We start from the raw sequence: 22597 nt of genomic DNA, 5'->3' as shown, positions 1-22597 counted from the left end.
CATCTGGCAGCTACATAGCTACAACATAGAAAGAATTTTGAAAGAGTAGTGATGTCCTATGTCTACCACAGTTAATGCTGTTTCTGTGAGATTGACATTGGTGGTACTTGTATCTGTGTAAGTGGGCATTTGATGATGGAAGCATTCAAAGGCAAGTTTTATTTAAATTAGGAGCCTACCTTGCTTGCTTGGCATGGTCTGTCACTTTCCCAGTGTTTCATTTGCCACATCCTGAACAGCACAAGTGAAAACCTGGGCTAACATCCAAGAGAGCTATCATTGTGAAAACTGAGAAGGGCCTCCTGATCTCGTGTTGAAAAATATACAGGGATTTTCCCTGCTCCCTTCTCACCAGAGTGGTACGGCAGGAAGTACTGCTACCTCACAGTCCAATGACCCAAGTTGAAGATATGGTTTCCTGTCACTTCCAGCACAGTGGCTGGTGGATTAATTGGCTACTGTAAGTTGACTCAAGGGTAGGTGGTTATAAAGAGGATCGGGCAGATTATAGATATGTGAGGGAGATCAAGCTACAGGGAAATAAACAAAATAAATTATCCATGAGACTACTCTGAGAGCTAGCATTGACCTAAAGGACACAATGGCCTTCTATGTTGCAAGAGGAATGTAGACGGTCTTAAAGAGACAATACAAACACACACTGAGCTGAGATTCTCGATGCACTTGATTTCTGACTCCTCAGCTTTAAACAATCCAATGATAAAGACAGAAAGGGAAGTGTTTTATTTTCACTTTACCTCTCCAATTAATTATTTTTTAAATAAGGAGATAAGAGCTGTTTGCAATTCACCAGATTCAGACTCCCCCTACAGCAACAATGAGAACAAGGCATGATCTGAGTGATGGGTGTCCTGATGATGGACACCATCATCAAGCAAAGTATTGTTACAATTATACAATACTTAATTTTATACATATACACACCTACCATAATTCACAGGGTTTTCAATTATTATGTATTGCATTATACTGCTGCTACAAAGACAACAAATTTCCCAACATATGCCAGTGATATTAAACCTTATTTTGATCCTAATTTTAAAGTCCAACCCTCGTGCAATAAAGACCTGCTAACATGTTGAGATTCATGGACTAGAACTGTAGTTGGTTCATGTACATTACTGATTCTTCCACAGATTCAGCAAGAGATGCCAGACTGAACAGGGAGTGGAAAGGCGAGAAGATACTCTACTTATATTGCCCTTTCATGTTTACCATACTCATACTCTCAGTGGTATTTGAACTGTTGTTCTCTACTTTCTGCGACACACATAAAAATTGCTGGTGAACGCAGCAGGCCAGGCAGCATCTATATGAAGAGGTACAGTCGACATTTTGGGCCGAGACCCTTCGTCAGGACTAACTGAAAGAAGCGCTAGTAAGAGATTTGAAAGTGGGAGGTTTTATGTGTGTTGCTTGAAATTCCAGCATCTGTAGATTTCCTCGTGTCTGCGCTCTACTTTCTGCAGTTGTGGTTCCCTGGAGTCAGTGGAAATACTGCGTTTTTTTAAAGGAGCTTTGAGAACATCCTCAAATCTTTTCCTCTGCCCTTTGATAACCTCTTCCCACAACAGAGCTCAGGAACCTAGTGCTGGCCATGCAATTGACATGGTCTGACCAACAGAAGTGACTGTGCAATTAGGAAATCGATGCTGATGACTGTGGTCTTCGAAAAGACACTCATTGATTCACTAATCCTTCCAAGTGATTTGAGCATTTTACCAGGGTAGTGTTTGTGATGTTTTCCCAATTGCCTTCTTTAGGTAATCCAAGTCTCAGAAACATAGAGGTAGGCAGGGACCACTGGTACTCAGTGTCCGTGAGTTTTCTGCTAAGTATGAGGTTGTAATCATCAATCACCCTTTTCCTCATTCAGCTAGTTAGTGCTGAATTATATCTTCAATTACTCCATTTGCTGAATTATGGCCCCTGAGATGAGGAGTCTCTTTCTTGATAAACTGCTCTTGAATCCATCCACCACCAACGCACACTGGAAAATGTCATCTGCCAACTTAATGAGACAGCCCTCAAATGCATAGAGTAAAATTTACTGGTAAAGAACTTCAATCACAAATATCCTATATAATAATATTGTTCATTTGTGAAAAAGGAGACAAATCTGATGGCTGTAACTACAGAAGGGTGTCTGCAGTTCACCATAAGGAAAGTCATTGTCAACATCTGCCTCAGACATGAGCAAAACCATTTTCCCCAAATAGTAACGTGGGTTCCATCAATTCAGAAACATGGCGTTCATGATCACCCCTGTGGAGCAATTTTGGAAGAAATGCAGGGACCAACATGGACTACTAGACATAGCCTTTTTCAGCTTCACAAAAGCTGTTGACTCTATCAACCAGGAGAATTGTATTAGGCCCTTTCATTTCTGATGGCATAAAATCATGGACCAACCAATGCATCCACTACACAGGCAATCTCAACAAGGCTGTATCACTGCCCTGATAATTGTTTCAATCTTTCTCACTAGAATGCTGCTCTTCACCCCCCACGAGTTTCCTTCTGGCGCATGTCTCATCTAGGCGAAGAATTAGAAACTGTTCAAACTAATGCACCTAGAGGCAAAGTTCACTGCAACCTCAGTACAGCATGCACACTCCACCTACATAGGCAAGCATTTTAGAGGCCTTATCAACTCTTACACTAAAGCAAACAAAAAGCCAGGTTTTACACTATATCTACATGAACAAGGTCCAATACTCGCCTGTTCTCATTGACACTACTGTCAATAAAGGTCCACTGCAAAACCTGGGAATATGCATGCGCTCTACGTTCAGACAATTCAATTGTTTTAGCAGTCATACTGTATATTTGCACTGTGAGTCAAAACTTGAAACTGAAATGAAAACATAATAAAAATCTCTTACTGCAGGTTCTGCAACTTAGTTACGTTCAGGTTATTCTTGAAATGAACCTCAAATTTCTGTGATCACAGAGGATCTTCAATAGTGTTTATTTATAATAAATTACTCATACTGAATGAGAAACAACCAATCTCATAAGCAAGGGAAGGGAAATTTACTCACAAAATTAATAATCTTATCTGAAATGTCCTCTGGTACTTTACTGCACTCATAAAAATTAGATCACCTGGAACACCATGATTTTGATCATTACAATAATCAATTTCAATTTTGTTTAAAAAAAAGCTCAGTAGCAGAGGAAAATTGGGAAAACTGCCACGTAGTTTCCTCTGAGGCACATAGTTATGAAGAAGCCCAGAAACTGTAGCATCCAAGAGCAGGCAACATGTGTCCGAATGAAGATTCTTTCATTTTTTTTATCATGGATAGCAGAGACCACTCATGTGAAAGCAAGCTTTCACAATGATCATGCTATGCAATTACTTAAAGGGGAGTTATTGAAACAGCTTCCAAACAAAGAGTCCAACTTTGATTGTCATACCATCTGGTCGCGGTGGCTCTGCTTTAGGGCCTCTTGCTAAATTCCAATACCATGTGACCCTACCTCCGGATCAGAACCCTCACTCATCTCCAAGGGCTCCCACCCACACCAGCCTGTTGCCTGACACTTAATCTGCCTCCATTCACATCCAACAATCCACCGCCATCACTGCGGTCACCCAACTTTCAACCAATACTTTTACCGATCCATCCATCAAACCCTATCTCCATAGTCTGCCATCCCATATTAATCACAGCGATCTCTGGCCTGACACTTGCCTTATATCCCCACTGTATGACCACCTGGCCACTAATCTACTGGAAAAAATCCTTGCCTAACCTGCTCCCTTTCAAATACTTCCCACATTCTCTAAACCATCTACCACCCTGCCCATTTTCCACTAATCTCATACTTTTCATCTGCCAAACCCCACTATCCATCACAAGTCTTTTTCCCCCCATTACTCATCCAAACATGCTCTGATTACTATCACAAGTCTTTTTTCCCCCATTACTCATCCAAACATGCTCTGATTACTAGTCCCATGTACTACTGTCCAGCCTCCCTTCCAACCATGCACCTTCCAGCTGAGTCCCTGCCCAAACAACCATCAGCCTGCTGCCTCACTCCCAGATGATTCTACCACCATGTTGTCTTGCTATGCATTGCCTGCACAATATCACACCAAAGATTTGTCTCCCAAAATCACTTCACCAATTCAAATGCCATCTGATCTTTTCCAGACTTACATCATCAATCTGTTATTTATGCCTAGCCAGAACCCCCTTTGATGTGCTGAAGGACTATCTTTCATTATCTCCCAATCAAGGCCAGTCAGTCCTGAACTTAGCACATCCCTTCCTCCACAGCCAGGATGTAATTGATGTACTCTGTGCAACAAACATGACTGACAAATTGAACTTCATGTACCAGTGAATCTCGCAAACTTTGCATACTGTGGTCATTAGCCCATTTACTCTGCCCCATTTACAGGTTTCCCCCGCCATCCGAGGGTAGAGCGTTCCGATGAAACAGTTCGTAAGCCGAAATGTCGTAAAGCAAAGAAGCAGTTACCATTTATTTATATAGGAAAATTTTGAGAGCGTTTGCAGACCCAAAAATAACCTACCAAATCATGCCAAATAACACATAAAACCTAAAACAACAGTAACATATAGTAAAAGCAGGAATGATATGATAAATACACAGCCTATATAAAGTAGAAATACTTTTCCACAATGATTACTGCACTGTTCTCCGTAGCGAAAATCTCACGCAAGCGCTGTTGGCTAAAACACAGTGTAAGCGCTCTCCAGTAACCTTTAAGCTATGAAGCTGCCAAATCATACCAAATAACACGTAAAAATACACAGCCGATATAAAGTAGAAATAATGCATGTACAGTGTCGGGACAGCGCTGAGCACATTGATGGTGTTGTGTTAGACTGAGTTGTCGCAGGTTGGGTGGTGCAGTGGCCCCCACCCTCCAGGCCGCCGACCGATACTGAACCGCGAAGCATGCAGCGGTGCAGTGGTAGCCGGGAGGCACACAGCACATCTTTAAGAAAAAAGCCGAAATAAACATGCTAATTAATTAGGTGCCGCCCAGCACGTAATTGTCGGCCCAAATCAGTGCCAATTTCTAATTGCGTCGTCTCTGTTCTGGGCCGACAATTACATGTCCGGCGGCACCTAATTAAATAGCATGTTTATTTTGGCTTTTTTCTTAAAGATGTGCTGTGTGCCTCCCAGCTGCCGCTGCATTCTCCGCGAATTGGTATCTATCCGTGGCCTGGGAGTTGGGGTGGTGGGACACTGGGGTGTCGTCTGTTTCCATTAGGGCAGGCAGCTCATCTTCTATCTCTGCCCGCCTCAATGTCGAAGGTCGAGATTTGTTGTCTGCTGTGGCTGATTTGGAAGGCTTGCTTGACTGCTGAGCCTCGCGCATTTTTCTATCATACAGTTCTTTGTAAGGACTCAAACCATCTTGCAAATATCCCCTAAATATACGTACCCTTTCAAAATTAAAGTCGTACTTTATCATTGCAGTAAAAATCTCGCGCAGTTGTTTCACGTTCAGTTCGTTACTGCATTCGGTTTCGATTGTTATCCTTTTTTCTTCCAATTGCATCAGCTCTTCATCTATCAGATCTTGGTCATGGGATGCCAAAACCTCATCATCTTAGTCAACTTCCACAAGCTAAACTCACGTTGTCCTTACTTCGTTCACCACGATCGAAGCACTTAATTATGTCTAGTTTTAAGCTAAGCGTAACACCCTTACGAGCTCTTTTAGGCTTTTCCGATACCTTAGAACTCATTTTGCAAACGGCTGCTCGCAGGCACATGTTTAAGCAATGCCGGCGAGAATACTGTTCCGAATCTGGGGGAGAGCAGCTCGGGGCGCGCGCTGCCTTTTATCGCGCACTGATTTTTTATCGCGCGCTGCTTTTTTTCATAACAATGAAAACATCTTCTGAAAGCGAAAACAGGATACTAATGTAGGTCTTTCGTAACAGTGAGGTTTCGTAAAGCGAACGTTCGAAAAGCGGGGGACACCTGTATACGGCATCAGAGGCAGTTGCCAACATTAGGGAAGTAGCTTTTCGAAATGCTACTTTGGTGCACTTTTAGTTCAGATCAGTTTAATTCCATTGCCACAGTATCAAACTTTGTTACAAAATATTAATAATTTTTTGCCAAAACGATGGTCATATGTGTTGTGGTGTATTAAAATTTTGTGAAATATTGGATAAGAGTCTGAACAGCTCTGTGACTGTTTAACTCCTTGTAAGCTCACAGCGTGAAAGTTGTCAAGGTGTCTGTACAAGTTAGACACCATTAAACATTGTTAATGTCTAATGTTTGCTAATAGCAGCTGGAGTCTTCCTGGTCCTCAAGCTATAAGTAGCATTGGGATGTCTGTCAAGGAACACAACGAAAGAAACCATGCTGAGTTAGTGGCACGAGAGCAAAAGACCAAAGAGTTTATCTGACTCTGTGCATCTCAATGCTTGTGGATTGAACTCCCACTGAGGCACCTTTCCCACAGTTTTCCAGATTTCAGCTAAACCACAGAATCGCCATCGATGGGTGCCTAGAATGGACAAAGGGTGATTTCACAGGTCAGAACTCAGTGTTCCCCCGACAACAGTGGCAATCAAGTGGTGGCTAAGAATCTTGAGCCCCGAAATCTTTGTGGAAATCTTTGGAACTTACTAAGTAACCATATAACCATATAAAGTAGCATTTAGTGTGGTTTACTTGTTCTTTCTGTTTTATGATATGAAATTATGCTTAAGTTGCTTTGTTCTGCTTGTACGTTTACTACCACATCTTCTGGACACTGAGGGATTGGTTTGGGTCTCTTGGGTCTGATCAATTACACCATATTACTGCATAGCAGATACTGTACATGATGTAGTTTATTTCAAACGTATTTCCATTGGTAGAAGTAATCTAAATTAGCAATAGCAAATTCTATTCATTATTTTGATTATCATTTAGAGTGTTAACAACTATATACCATTTGATACTGGTTTTTAGAACCTTACTGTTACATCAATAATGAGACCAAACACTTACCAAATCAATTATGCCTTTTAGAGCATGAAAACCTCCATTAACAGGGAAGACGTGATCTGCGGAATTGGCAACACGTTCCAGCTTTTAAAATAGAGAAGAATAAGAGATATTTTAAACAAATTGATTAACATTGTTACTTTAATATTTTAATGTTATGAAATCACTAGTCAATCATGTGCTGTTAAATATGAAACCTTTTCATATTTTCCAGAATACTCATGAGGTGAAAGAAACAGAACTTTATTACATAAACACCTAATTTCTATATTGTGAAAATATCAAGAAACTATTGATGGTCCAGATTTTCCATGGAATTGGCTCCTTGTGGAGTCCAGTGGCAAAGTGATGCAAATTCTAATGTGTTTCTGCATCATTGGCACCATTCATTTCAATGGGAAGCATAGAGATAAATAGAGGCAAGTTTCCTGTCATTTGCACCTTTTAATTTGACTGACTTGTTTACAATGTACCTCAATTGCTTTAAGTGTGATTTATTTTTAAATCTTTTAGCATTTTTACAATTTTAATAGCATGATTAATAATTCATAATCAGAATGTCTGTGACAAGACTATTCAGTCCTGGTGTCGCTTACAGAACTGTTAAAATACTTGCGTGGCATTTACGGTCCCGAGATTTCAGCTATAGAAGGGTGGCTTGCTTCAGTAAGTTGTTGACAGGGGATTCACTCAAGGTAAGAGAACTAGCTGGGAGCTTAGACGTGGTGAACTCTGAATTCCCAGGAAATACTAGACCACCTGTCTTCTCAACTCTTATTGCCAACAGCAGTTTCTCTGCAGTCACACCTATCCAATCTGGACGCAGACTGCCAAAAACGCTAGCTAACGCATCCAAGAATCCAATGGCACTGCACAAGCAGCAACAAGACTTTCAGGAGCACAGCTAAAGGAGGCCTCACATTCCCAAAAGCTTTGACATTCAACAAAGCTCTATGTCCTCTGAAATACCTCTGATTTAAAAGCTATTAAAATATAAACAATTAAACAAAACTGGAAGGTAAATACATAAATTACTTTAAAAATAAATAATATAAAATGATTTAAAAAGTTATCTCCCCCTCACTTCCCCTAATTCTTTGCTTTAGAATCCCATTCAAAGTAATAGGATCTCCGATTCACTGTAACACTGTAAGTCGGGAAGGCCGTTGCCCAGCATAGTGCTAGACAACTAGGAAGACCCAGCAAGACTAGGATCCATTACAGGAGACATGCAGAGGATGAATTGACTAATTATGATGACTGTCTTTTAAACAGCTAAATATTGAAAGATGGTCCAATCTGTATGTTTGAACTTTGAGTAATAACATTCTCATACAATGCTATTTTGACTGAAAAAACTGAAGCACAATGATAATAACATACAAACATAAGAACCTATAAAAACAGGTCAATAAACAGGCATACAGCCTCTCGTGTCTTTTCTGTTACTGTATTCATCAAAATCGTAACCAATCCAATCTTGGAACTCAGTTCCATTTTCTTGCCCAACCTACATGTCTAGGCTTTCTTATATTCCAAGAATCAAACTACCCATCCCAAACTTCTCCATACTCAGTTAATTGGCATCCCTAGCTATAATGGAGCAGGAAAAAAGTCAAAGTTCAAAGTTTATTTATCACCAAAGTACATAAATGTTACCATTTACCACCCTGAGAATCATTTTCTTGTGGGCATACTCAACATATCCACAACAGAATACTAACCGTAATAAAATCAATGAAAGACCACCCAACTTGGGCATTCAACCAGCATGCAGAAGACAACAAAATGTATAAATACAAAAAGAAAGAAATAATAATAATAAATAAATAAGCATTAAATATTGAAAACATGAGATGAAGAGTCCTTGAAATTAAGTCCATTGGTTGTGGGAACAGTTCAATGATGGGGCAAGTGAGGTTGAGTGATTATCCCTTTTGGTTCAAGAGCTTGATGGTTGAGGGGTAATATCTGCTCGTGAACCTGCTCGTGAGTCTTAAGGCTCCTGTACCTTCTTCCTGATGGCAGCAGTGAGAAGACAGCATTTCCTACGTGATGGGGAACCCCGGTGAGGGACACAGCTTTCTTACAACAGTGTTTCATGTAGATGTGCTCAATGGTGGGAAGGGCTTTACCAATGATGGACTGGACAGTATCACCACCTACTCTGAGAAGAAATTCTTCCTCATTTTATTATATGACTGATTCCTTTTTGTGAGACAATGTCTCCTTGTTTTAGACTCATCCACCAGAAGAAGCATTGTCAAAGCATTGGTCAAATCCACTCAGAATTTTGCAGGTTTAACAAAAAACACTTCTCGTTCTTCAAATTTACCATCAATATTGGCCCACTCTGCTTAGTTCTTCCTCAAGATAACTTAGTTTTATCACAGAAACCTTCACTGAAGGGCATTTAATACCATACTTATAATGAGACCTAAACTGTATGTTGTATTCTAGGTGCAGTTTTAGAGGTATCTACTACATCCTTTCAGTTCTCATCTTGATAAGCTTCCTATCAAACTTAAGTTTCAGTAATATTGCCCTTCATCCTTCTAAACAATGAAGGGCAGGGCTTGAAAGGAAGCGCATAGAGAAAAAAGTTGAAAGGAAAGGGGAGCAGCGGGGTGAAGATAGGAAGATAGGTGCTCCTTTTGACAAATGACTCCAGTGAGGAAACTGATAAAGAATGGTTCAGCTGGTGTATCTCTTCTCCCTCAACAAATCATAGAGCCTACATGAAGTGGACTTCACATTTTCCCTCGCTAACAGTCACTCTAACTTATGTGCAGCCCTGTTGTGTCACTTTCCTCCTTTCAAACTGATTTACTTCCCCATTTCATTCACTGGAACTTCCTTCAAATTACTTTATCATTTTTATTTAAACACATTTCCTTCCTGTCATGGACCTTTAAGCTCACCATGCTTCACTTTTTCTCAAGAACTATACTATTTTCCTTTCCTGTTCTTCCAGCTTCCTGCCTCTATTTCTTTCCCAGCTTACCTATTATTTTTGTAGCTGCTGCCTCAAACTAAAATCCTTCTTTAAGCTTAAGTCTTCTGCGTACCAAGCCACATGTCTCCAAATGACACGTTAATACTTCCACAGATTTCTGAACTCACCTTGCATGAAATGTTGTTCAGGGATCAATTTCTCCCCAACGCTGTTTAGCAATTCAATCTTACCTAGGTTGTGAAGACCAGTGAATCATAAACCCCATTCTACCATACACCTATCAAGAATGTCAGTCTCACGAATAAGAATTTGTTCATTTACATTTTCCCGGCTGATGATCCAGTTAGTATCAATGCACTTCACTGAAACATGGTTCACCTTCAATTACACTCGTGTTACAGAACACTCCGCCGTCACTGTGTACAGTATCCTGTTATCACTGTAACATACTCACCGCTCATTCTAAGTTACTGGCTGTCCTGCTAACACAAACAACAATCTTTAAATCAAACACTTACTCTTTTAGAATCATATACATCACTCACAGGATCAAAGCTCTACAGCACAGCCAACTTATTACTTGGTATCTCTTGCAGCCATTTTAAGCTCAGAGTCTTCTTCAATATCTGAAGCAAATTCTTCCCCCTTACTCTATACTTGGTATGTTCTTCTCTTATGCAATTTTTTTTTTTTTTACATAGCATATAAATTACTCTGGGCGAAGCCAATAAACCTGATATCCTTCAACCCCATCAACCTGCATTTTATGAATCAAACCTATATCCACCAGTGGGGTGTTGTGCTTTCCAGTACTGTCAACTTCAGAAGATCCCAGAGGTAAAGGCTTCTTTGTTTAATCTACATGTTATTGCTGTCATCAACAGTCAGGGGTACATGCATGTTCATGCATGTAAATGTGACATTTAACTCCTCTGATTCAATATTAGCAAGGTCAAAGTCATAACTTTGGCCATAAACCTTGTGGCTAGTTGATTATCATCCTCATTAATCCTTTATAAATTGAATTAGATAACCATAGTCTAATTATGCCATTAGCCGTGAGCTGAGTTTTAAATTGGTATCCTGTCTATCACCGAGAGCATTTACCTCACTGAAAAATACATTTCTTCATTCTGTGAACCAGACCTATGCTGTGGTTGACTAATAAATGTTCCTGGATTTCATTTTCATTCACTACTTTCAAAAACTATTGCCAAAATACTTTATGCCAAGATATATATATACACCCCATTTCAAAGTACTTCAGGACTTATTTTTAAGTTAGAAGAAGTCAGTTTTCAGAAATTGTACATCTACGGAAAAATTACAACTTTCTGCTGTGGTACGTTATTTTTCAAACAATACTTAAAAGTTCTAAAAAACTTAAGTAAAGATCTGATTGGTTTGATATTATTTTAAATTGAGCCATTGTAAAATTCAGACATAACGTGGAATTTGCAGCCTTCAAGGGTGCAACTAATTTTGCTTTGGAATTCATCATTCACATACCTTGCACAAAAGGCACAACTTCTATGTTAACAACATTTCAGTTTGACAGTGCTTCCGTTTGGTAAATTGAATCTTTACAAGAGAATTCTAATTAGTGATCTTATGATTAATCTCATCATAATTGGTATCTAGGATATTTCCACTGAGAAATTGTATGATTATGATCTTTTGAAGAGAATGAAGCACAGTGGGAAATGCTTTGTGGAAACTTTCATATAAATTGTCTCACACAAACTGGGCGCAGATTCAGGCCACGCAATTACCGCAACATTAACCTAGTTTCAACATTAACGTACCAAACTGAATTTTAAATTTGGCAGGGTACCCTCTTGCTTTATCTTGTAAACCAAACCTATAATTTGGTTCACTATTAGAATGCACATGGAAGCTAAAATTACCACAGGCCAACAGCTACAAATTAACTATGCATTTAGTTTGAGTAAGGGCTTATCAGAATTCAAATTTCTGACATTTCCAGAAATTTCAATGTACTCTGAAAATATACAATTTTTTGGCCATTGCAAAAATTGATTTCTCAATGGATTTGCAACTGCAAGAGATTAAACCACCTCACTTTTCAAACATGAATGTGGTTTTATGCCCGTTCACATATTTGCATCATTTGGATCTTTATAAGTAGGGACTTATAACTTTCCCTGTTTAATCTTACAAGAGATATAACCTCAAACAAGTGGAAATCTGCAGATGCTGGAAATTCAAGCAACACACACAAAATGCTGGTGAATGCAGCAGGCCAGGCAGCATCTATAGGAAGAGGTACAGCCGACGTTTCGGACCGACCGAGACGCCTTCGTCAGGACTAACTGAAAGAAGAGATAGTAAGAGATTTGAAAGTGGGAGGGGAGGGGGCAATCCAAAATGATAGGAGAAGATAGGAGGGGGAGGGATGAAGCTGAGAGCTGGAAAGTTGATTGGCAAAAGGGATGCAAGGCTGCAGAAGAGAGAGGATCATGAGACAGGAGGCCTAGGGAGAAAGAAAGGGGGAGGGGAGCACCAGAGGAAGATATCGTGAGAGGGACAGAGAGAGAAAAAAAGAGAGAAAGAAGGGGGGAGGGGGGATAATTAATTAATTAATAAGGGATGAGGGAAGAAGGGGAGGAGGGGCGTTAACTGAAGTTAGAGAAGTCAATGTTCATGCCATCAGGTTGGAGGCTACCCAGACGGAATATAAGGAATATAAGAAAGATAACCTAATAGCTTAAGAATGGCAAAGTTATGAATGAGTTATGGTTGTCTCTGCAAGCAAGTTGGAGGAGTCCCATGGCTCCTCATTATATAATCTGTTTACAGTGTGTTAACTATTGAATATTCTTACAAACTAAATGTAAAAGTAATTAATTATAAATTCATTGAACCACAAACAGTTAACTAGTTGGGTTATGTCAACAGAGAAATTCTGCTATACCCCAGCTGACTTGGATTTCCCATGACATCACCATGAAACGTTATGGTTTTGCAGTTATCACTTTGTTCTCTGTGGTGTAAACTGAATCAGAGATTCTTAAAAGAATCTTTAATAGGAACTATTAAATATTGCTTAACATTTTACACTACATTGCCAAATGTATTTTTATTTCAAGTTAAATTTTGTGGTAACTTAAAGAACTCGCAAAGAGTAATGGAATAGCATAGAGACATTCAGCAGAGCATGTTCTGTATATACAGTGATGAGAGATGGAGCCCTGCTCAATCCAAATAGATTTAAGCAAATGTAATTACTGCCGAGGATGTTTGTTTTTAACTGCAATATATAATAAATGTAAGAATAATAAATGAAAAGAGATTGAATTGATTTTATTAACCCAACAATTCAGCAGTACTGGAAAGAGACAGAGAGAGGAGAGAGGAGAGATGAGAGGATGAAAAATGCACCTTATACAAAACTATCAATCTTCTGAAATTACTACTCGTTGATTAATTTGCGGTAATATTTCCTTCATGTGTTGTGTGTGAGTTACATGCACTGTGCTGTGCGCCCTGGTCCGGAGGAATATTGTTTCATTTGGTGGTATACATGTATACGGTTGAATGATAATAAACGTGAAGTTCCACCCCTATGGCAGCATGTGCATTGGAACCACAGTGTATCTAACCTCCCCTCCAAGTTATACATATTCAAAGTTCAAAATAAGTGTTATTATCGGAGTACAAATATGTCACCACTTACAACCCTGGGGTTCATATTCCTGCAGACATACTCAGCAAACCTATAGAACAGTAACTTTAACAGGATCAATGAAAGATCAACCATATACAGAAGATAACAAGCTGTGCAAATATAAGTATAAATTAACAGCAATAAATAACAAGAACATGAAAGAACAAGATAATGAGTTCTTAAAGTGAGGTCACTGGTTGTGGGAATATCAGAATGAATTGGCAAGTGAGTGTAGTTATCCCCCTTTGTTCAAGAGCCTGATGGTTGAGGCGTAGTAACTTTTCTTGAACCTGGTGGAAGGAGTCCTAAGGCTCTTGTGCCTACTACCTGATGGCAGGAGCGAGAAAAGAGCATGACCTGGGTGGTGAGGATATGGACCTCACTTAGACATATAACACCATCCCTTCAGCGTTATTGCATCAAAAAGCTATAACTTTCACCTCTTTACAACCCATCTACCTAGCTAAATTATATTGGATGCCTTCATCACAGTAATTCCAGGGGTAATCCATTGCCATCATCATAATGCAATGATGTGTTTGCCAATGATTCATCAGTTCTTGATAAATAAGAGAGAAATGATATTATAGTATAGTTCCTAATCTAAAACAGAAAAAATAACCAAGTCCCATTTTGTGCTGGGTTCTGTGAAACAACACTGTTCAAAGTTTGGACTGGGAAGTTTGAATAGGTTGAGTCCATACTCACTGGTGTTAGAAGAATGAGAGGCAATAATAATGCAACATAAAAGATTCATAGAAATATTGAGAAGAATGCTGGCATTTTGACTAACAACATGGGGGAATCTGGAGTAACAGAGCAGAGTTTTATTATAAAGGGGTGCCCAGTAAGACTGAATGAGGAGGAGTGGTTTCCTCTCACTGGGAATCTTTGAAATTCCTTGCCTCAGAAAGCCATGAAGCCTTGAATATATTGAGAGCAAAGTTAGATTTATAATCATGATAGAAACAAGAGTTATGCTTATACGGTAGGAAAGTGGACAAGAAAAGATGCACATTATCTTACTCAAGTTTCAAAATTCAAATTCAAAGTCAATTTATAATCAACGTATGTATACACAGAATACAACTCTGTATTCCTGCAGGCCACCATGGAACAAGGAAACTGTTCGAGAAAACATCAATACCCAATGCATGAGAAAAGAACAAATTACGCAAACAGCAAAAAGCAAGCGGACTATCAAACACCAAACTAGCAGCCCAGTAGTATTCAGTTTCGTTCAGTTCAGTGTCACGCTGCTAGACCACTGCAGGCCATAGGGCAAAGCATTCTTCACTGAAGCGCCCAGGCTGCAGCAATCACCCCAATCAGACTGCTCAAAAACAGACATAAAAAGAGTAACTAGAATACGGGAACACATGTAACTCAAACCCTAAATTGCCCCAAAACAAGTCCACTGACTCTGATCAATCCTTGCAACGTGGACCACAAGACTCTTGCATTTTCCTCCGACAGCAGCTATTGAGAGGGAGAAGAATACCAGTCAAACGCAGAGAGACGGCACCAAACACCCACCAGTCCTCTGCTCTCATACTCATCAACTTCAACCTTACTCAAACACCACAATCGGATAAAAGCAATGGAGTCCATCATGGGCTTGTGCCCTTGACAAATCAATCGGAGAGAGGTAATGGAGTCAGTTATGGGCTAGTGCCCAGTTTCCAGGCTGTCAGAACTTCGGGCCACATATTCTCATCCAAAGCTCACCAAATTCCCTCAGAGACAGCAAAGCACCCAATCGATCCAAAAACGCACCATTAAAATAGAACTTACAGATTCCAATCACACTCAGTTTAGTTGTAGAATCATATTTGAAAGAAGAAGTAGTAAAAGAAATAGTTTTGTGAACTGTCTGTAGGATGTCGCTGATGGTCGCATTGTTTGCTAGCGCCATCTTGAAGCTAATGAATATCAAAGCAAAACTGATAGGCCAAATAACCTACTTTTCCTCCTATTTTGTATTACCTTATGTTTTGTGCATTTTTTGTGAATTAAATCAATGCACTATGGAGCAACACTGCAGACTCTTACCTGATGTTTCTTAAAATCTTTGACTCCAACGCAGTAAATGATTGCTCCAAGAGCCCTTGCCTTTTCAGCCTATAATGAAAATCATATCAAATTAGTGCCTGGTAAAAGAAATTCAGCTTAATTGAATGGTACTCTTGAAATTTGCAGATGACACCAGAACTGGCAAAATAGTAGACAGTGAAGAAGGTTGTCTAAGTTTAAAACAGGATCTAGTTCAATGGGAAAGTGGGCGAAGGGAATGACAGGTGGAATTTATCTCATATCTACCTATATAGAATATATCGCAAAGTGATGCATATTGGGGGAGAAACCAGGATAGGACATGCACAGTGAATACCAGCTCTTGGTAATGATGTTAAACAGGCTCAATTTTGGCTAGTTCCTTGAAAAATGGAACAAGGGTGGAAGGTAAAAGGCACGCTTGCTTACATCGGCTGAGGCATTAATAAGAGATGGGACACCTTGTTACAGCTATGTAAGATGTTGCTTAGGTCAAACTTGGAGCACTGCGTGGAGTTTTGGTTGCCTTTCTATATGAAGGACCGTATTCAGCTAGAGATGGTGCGGAAAAGGTTGTAAAGGATGTTAACCAGATTGGATTGAGTTACCTGATGAAATGTATATGCTGCTGTTTATTTTTCCCTTGGAGACATAGATAGGTAGAATGCCAGAGTCTGCTTCCACTTTTACCTTGGGAGGGGTGTCCGGATAAGTTGAGAGGCAGGGTATTGAAACAAGGTCTGAGAGGAAAATTTTCAAAACAAATAGTAGTTAGCACCTGGAATGAGCTGCCAGAAGAGGTGGCAGAGGGAGAAGAAGTAGCAACACTTAAGAGGCATCTGGACAGTTACTCGAATAAAGAATGCATACAGCAGGGGGTCCCAACATAGGGTCCACAGACTTCTTGCTTAGTGGTATTGGTCCATGGCATAAAAAGTTTGGGAACCCCTGGCATACAGGGATGTGGAATTAATGCAGACAAATGGGATTAATGTAAGGTAGGTATGGTGGTCAGCATTAACACAGAAGGTCAAGGGGCCTGACTCTATGTGGTACAACTGCACTCGAAATTTTACACTTACCTCTTCAAGTGTGTATGTCAACACAAGTTCCTTCAGTTCCCCATCAGTTAGAACAATAATAGCACTTGCAGTCTTCAAAGCTCTCTGTTCCAGTATCTGCTCAGCAGCCTAACAAACAGAAATAAATCATATTTTCAGTCTCAGGTTTAGTTTTTAAATAAATTACTGAGCATTTGTTCTATCACGTGCATCCACTTCTCTGAAGAATGGAACCAAGTTTTACAAGTTGTGGCTTACGATGAGACACTCCCTCATCTTTCACAAATTATATTCTTGAATCCCCAACTGTTATGAACTATTCGCAACCAAAACCATAGGCTGATGTTGGACGTTCCACACTGAAGCCAACTCCTTGTAGATAGGATCATAGCCAAATTAATTCTCAAACTTTTTATCATGTTTGAAAGCACCTGGCCGTTATCTATTTATTTAGAGATACAGCATGGAACAGTCCTTTTTGGCCCTTCGAGCTGCGCTACCCAGCAACCCAAACTTTTAACCCTAGCCTAATCACAGGACAATTTACAATGGCCAATTAACCTCCTAACCGGTATGTCTTTGGACTATGGGAGGAAACCGTGGGCCCCAGAGGAGGTAGGGAGGAGAAGATGGCGGTGCGACGCAGCACGCGCGGTCACTCCGAAATGATATTGTATGTGTTAACTAGGGGCCATGCACAATCCGGATTTGATGGAGACAGATGTGAGAAGCACGGAGGACCATCTGGAGAAACTTCTGAAATGCCCGCTTCGCTGCCGTTGCTACTGTGTGATCGAGAATCTCCGGAAGGGAAGGCCCCAAATCTTCAGCTTTGCCTATTGCCTGTTGCTGGGGCTGGGGTTGAAGCGCTCGGCAAAGATGATGCTCGGTGCTCGGTGTCAGGGGGCTGGTCGGAGGCTGGAAGTTTTCAGACGGACTCAAGAGTCGGCTGTGGTCGGGTGTTTCCAGGGTGCTGCATCGGCAAGTTTGCGGCGCTGGAGGTTCATGGCAGGGAGAGTTTCTCTTCCTTCTACCGTCTGCGTGAGATGACGGGACTTTTGAGAGACTTCGAAATTTTTTTTTGACAACTGTGCCCATGGTCTGTTCCTTATCAAATTACAGTATTACTTTGCACTGTCGTAACAATATGTTATAATTATGTGGTTTTTATCAGCTTTTTTTAGTCTTGGTTTGTCTTGTGTTTCTGTGATAACATTCTGGAGGAACATTGTATCATTTCTTAATGCATGCATTACTAAATGACAATAAAAGGAGACTGCGTGTCCTCATAATCTAAAACCCACGCCCACACAGGAAGAAACAGACAAACTTGCTGACAGAAGGTGCTGGAACTGAACTTCGAACTCCAACATTCTCGGCTGTAATAGCATCACACTAACTGCTACTCTACCATGGAGCTGTTATATTCTGTGCCTCTAAGATAACACAAAGTTAATGGATTTGACATTACATGAAATCACGTCCAATTGCAGTGTTCAAGCAAACAAGCAGTAAATCATTAACAGATTTGCCTTTGCAAGTTCACATACTTAAATTTTCAATAGTTGTATAAAGCGTGTGTACTATAAACTTTGCACATTTTTGTAGATGAAAATTAAATAAATAATTTAAATGCACCAACATGAATTTTTGATAATTATCAATGCATTTCTCAAAATATTGTGGCTCATTATTCATTCATCCTTATCCACAATTTTCACCAATTCTCCAAAAAAAAAATAGCAATTCCTCCTTCTAACAGGAGGAAACTAAACAAAGAAACTTTCAAACACTGAGGAAGATTTTGGTCCTCACGGTATCATTCTTTGGAAGGTTTTAAGAGATCGGAAGAACTTGTTTTTGCTGAACTCCCACCAATGTTACAGTTGAACATGGAGAGAAACACTACAAAAGTTCTGCAGTTAAATTTACTGCAAATGAAACTGACTTTGTATATTTAGTTTAACAGAACTAACAAAAGCAAACTGAGGCAAAGCAGACTGCCACAAGCAGATATAACAGTAAAAAAGGAATGGCATTATCTAACTGTGATTAGAACAAAATCAGTTGCGATTTAGTGATAGGACTGTTGTCATATAACCATACAGGACTTCTAACATCATTTTTTCTCTTATACTTTTCATGTACTGCATTTCAATAGGAGCATTCTCACATCAATGTTTCCAACCTCAAGCAAAGTCTAAGCCAAGACTCCAGTACAGAACTGTAATTGTTTAAAGATTTATACAGACCGGGCTTACAGAGAAGCATTCTAAATCTGGGATATATGCATTACAGGTGTAACTGTTACCCTACTCCTTCACAGCACATGGAGGCTAATCGTCCAGCCTGGTTTTAACAGAACTCTTCATTAACACATCTCTACAATTTTACATCAGGCAGCTGTAGCCTAATAACAGAGTTCCTATTCATCTGAACATTTTAATTATTTCTCAGCACTTCAATATGTTTTAAGCAATTTGCATCCATTGTAATCGATTACAGTATAAATATCGCTGAAGATCACAGATTTTTGAATTACCAGCTCAGTGTTTACAATTCCAACCAGCTACCTTTTGCCAGTGTGTTCCAAAGGCTGACTTCCACAGTGTGATGAAAGGTCTTGAAACAAAATTTTGTTTTATTTTCAATTATAAATTAATTCAGTGATTGTAATAAGGCACCCAATGAACACAAACTGAATAGCTAGTTTCAATATTAACCTTAGGCTCCATTCTATATTCTTGACTTCAACTCTATGCTGCAGGAACAATACCACTTTCTCTCTCTATAGATGCTTGTTGACTTGTTGAGTAACCCTGAAATATATTTTTTGTTTTTCAACAACTGGAATTGCCTCTTTGTTCAGTGTTGTGAGAAGACTTCATTCACTTACACATATCTACCTTATAAGCCATGCATAATTATAAAAAAGTATAATAATAATAGTTACTGGTTATTCTTCTTCCAAAAAGAGTTTAGTTCAAGTGGAAAGAATGTTTGGCTTTAAACTGCTAGTACAAACCATTCTGCCTTTCTTTATAACATGCACCATTAGTTTGATGAAGGAGCATGCAGAGTATTTTCCCAAATGGCCTAATTATCTGTTAATATGACTGCAGAGATTTTTAAAACACACTAAAAGTTGATATTTAATCAGCAGGAAGACACAGCAAATGCTGAATTATTAAAATAGAATCAGATTGCCCTGCGACCAAGGGTCTTCAGAAGAGTGGAAAAATTAGCTTTTATTTTGAACCACAAAGAGACTGATAAACTTGAGCCGCACCAAACCAAATTACTGAGAAGCTCAAAAAGAATTCCATCTTTGCCAATAGAGCACGATTCTTTGTGGTTAGTAATGTCAGTGGTTGGTAAGATCAATGTAACTGTATCTCATAAATTTGACCAGGTAAAATCATGCCACTAATTCTGGCAGAATATTGATACACTCAGCAATACCTACATAGCCAGGATCTTCCCCGCCCCCAACCACAGCAAAACATTGTAATTTATACATTTTATAATTATATATTGCAATAGGAATTATATATTCAAAAATAAATTAAATAAGTTGTGCAAAAAGAGGGGAAAATAGTGAGGCAGAGTTCATGGGTTCATTATCCATTCAGCAATCTGATATCGGAAGGGAAGAGGCTGCTCCTGAAACATTGAGTGTGCATTTTTAGGCTCTTGTACCTCCTCCATGATGGTAGCTGTGAGAAGAGGGTGGGTCCTGGGTGATGGACGTCCTTAATGATGAATGCCACCTTTTTGAGACATCGCCTTTCGAAGGTGTCCTCGATGCTGGGGAGGCTCGGGCCCATGATGGAGCTGGCTGAGCTTAGAACTTCCTGCAGCTTGTTCCAATCCTGTGCAACCAATTAGAATGCTCTCCATGATAGATTTGTAGGAGTCTGCAAGAAATTTGGAGACATATCAAGTCTCCTCAAACCTCTAGTGAAATAAAGCCGCTACATGCCTTCTTTGTAATTACATCAATACATTGCATGCAGGATAAATCTTCAGAGATGTTGACACCGAGGAAATAGAAAACGCTCACCCTTTCGACTGATTCGTTGAAGAGGACTGGTATGTGTTTTCTTGGCTTAAGTCCACAATCTATTCCTTAATCTCACTGATATTGAGTGCAAGGTTGTTGTTGCGATGCCACTTAGCTAGCTGTAATATCTCAGTCCTGCACTCCGCCTCGTCACCATCCAAAATTCTGCTAACAATAATTGTGGCATTGAAAAATGTATAGATGTTGCTTAAGCTGTGCTTAGCCATACAATCGTGGGTGTATAGAGAGAACAGGCTAAGCACGCATCCTGGAGGTACACTTGTATTGATTGCCAGTGAGGAGGCGATGTTATTTCCGATCTACACTGACTGTGGTCTCCTGGCAAGCAAGTCAGGATCTAGTTGCGGAGGAGATCCAGAGGCTCAGGTTTTGGAATGTGTTGATTAGCACTGAGGGTATGATAGTGTTGAACGCTGAGATGTGATCAATAAACAGCGGCCTGACATAGGTATTGCTATTGCCCAGGTTGTTATGTTCTGTGACTCCAAAACATTAAATTAATTAAAAGAAAAACACAGAGCCAGGACTATACATTTGTTTTGTTTTTACTTTTACTGAGATGCCTACATGTAACATGGCAACACAATGATGTATGCTTTTCACATACGATACATAATGCATTGCGAGTTATATGTAAAACAATAAAGAATGCTTAATCAAACAATAGCATATTTACAACATTACACAAATATTACTAAAATATTAAATACACAACACTTCTCCCTGTTTAGCTATAAACTTCAGCTCAATGCAGAATACATCTCAACTGCACACACAGTATTCTATAAATTACAACTACTACGTACAGGCATCCACAGCATCGTAAATTTTAAATTGTCACATGATTTCATCACCAAGGAGGATTTCTTACTCTTCTGGGAAAACATCTTTCCTGCCAAGGGGTTCAGCTGAGACTTGTGGCTGTGAAACAATCTCATGTTCAGGGGCCTCCTCCATGGTGGCACAGGAGTTGACTGTGGGACGGCAGGAACTGCTTCTGACAGCCCTCATACCTTTCTTCTGGATGTGTCAGCATCCCAAACGGAACTTGGCAAGCGTCACTAGACGATATGGATCACGTGTGAGAACAGTGTCTGACGTCCTTACCTTTTGGGAAAGCCACCTCACACTGCTCTGACCGTTGCCACTTCTTCCTGATCTGTCATAATAAGTTCAAGAGGTGGAACACAGTAGCCAGGTTTGGCAGGAACCTGTTATAGTAATTAATCAATCCTAAAAAGGACTACATCTGTGACTCGTCCTTTGGCCTTGGGGCATCCACCACTGCTTGAAAATTCTCGGCACACTTGCGTAATCCTTGCTCCATCTCCATCTGTAGATAGGCCTTACCCATATCCACTTTACTGAAGTGTTTCCCTCCAGAAAGGTTTGCAAGGAAATCCTCTACGTTAGGCAGAGGGTATTGACGTACTTTTAGTACTGGGTTGATGGCTACCTTAAAGTCATCACAGATTTTAACAAACACATTCTTCTTAGCTACTGGGATCACTGGCATTGCGCCAGGGCTCCACTCAACCTTGGAAAGAATTCCTTCAGCCTCCATGCAATCAGGTTACTAGCTAATTTATCACGGATGGTATAGGGAACACACGGGCTTTGTAAAGCTTGGGTGAGGCATTTTCATTTAACACTATTTTACCGATGATATGCTTGCATTTTCAAATGCCATCTTGGAAGGAACACTGCTGTGGCATCATCCAGTACTTTTC

General features: G+C 39.8%; 1 protein-coding gene across 1 annotated transcript in view; it reads right to left on the bottom strand.

Annotated features, from left to right (window-relative positions):
* Window positions 1-22597, bottom strand: part of antxr2a (ANTXR cell adhesion molecule 2a) — a 227872-nt gene that overhangs the window by 168113 nt on the left and 37162 nt on the right. The window contains exons 5-7 of the mRNA XM_063043529.1: window positions 16805-16912; window positions 15723-15791; window positions 7030-7110 (exon numbers count right to left, since the gene is read on the bottom strand). Of these exons, the coding sequence (XP_062899599.1) occupies window positions 7030-7110; window positions 15723-15791; window positions 16805-16912 (258 nt within the window). The remainder of the gene's footprint in view (window positions 1-7029; window positions 7111-15722; window positions 15792-16804; window positions 16913-22597) is intronic.

The sequence above is a fragment of the Mobula hypostoma genome, chromosome 3, assembly GCF_963921235.1.
Source record: "Mobula hypostoma chromosome 3, sMobHyp1.1, whole genome shotgun sequence".
NCBI lineage: Eukaryota > Metazoa > Chordata > Chondrichthyes > Myliobatiformes > Myliobatidae > Mobula > Mobula hypostoma.
This window is presented reverse-complemented; position numbering and strand designations above follow the sequence as displayed.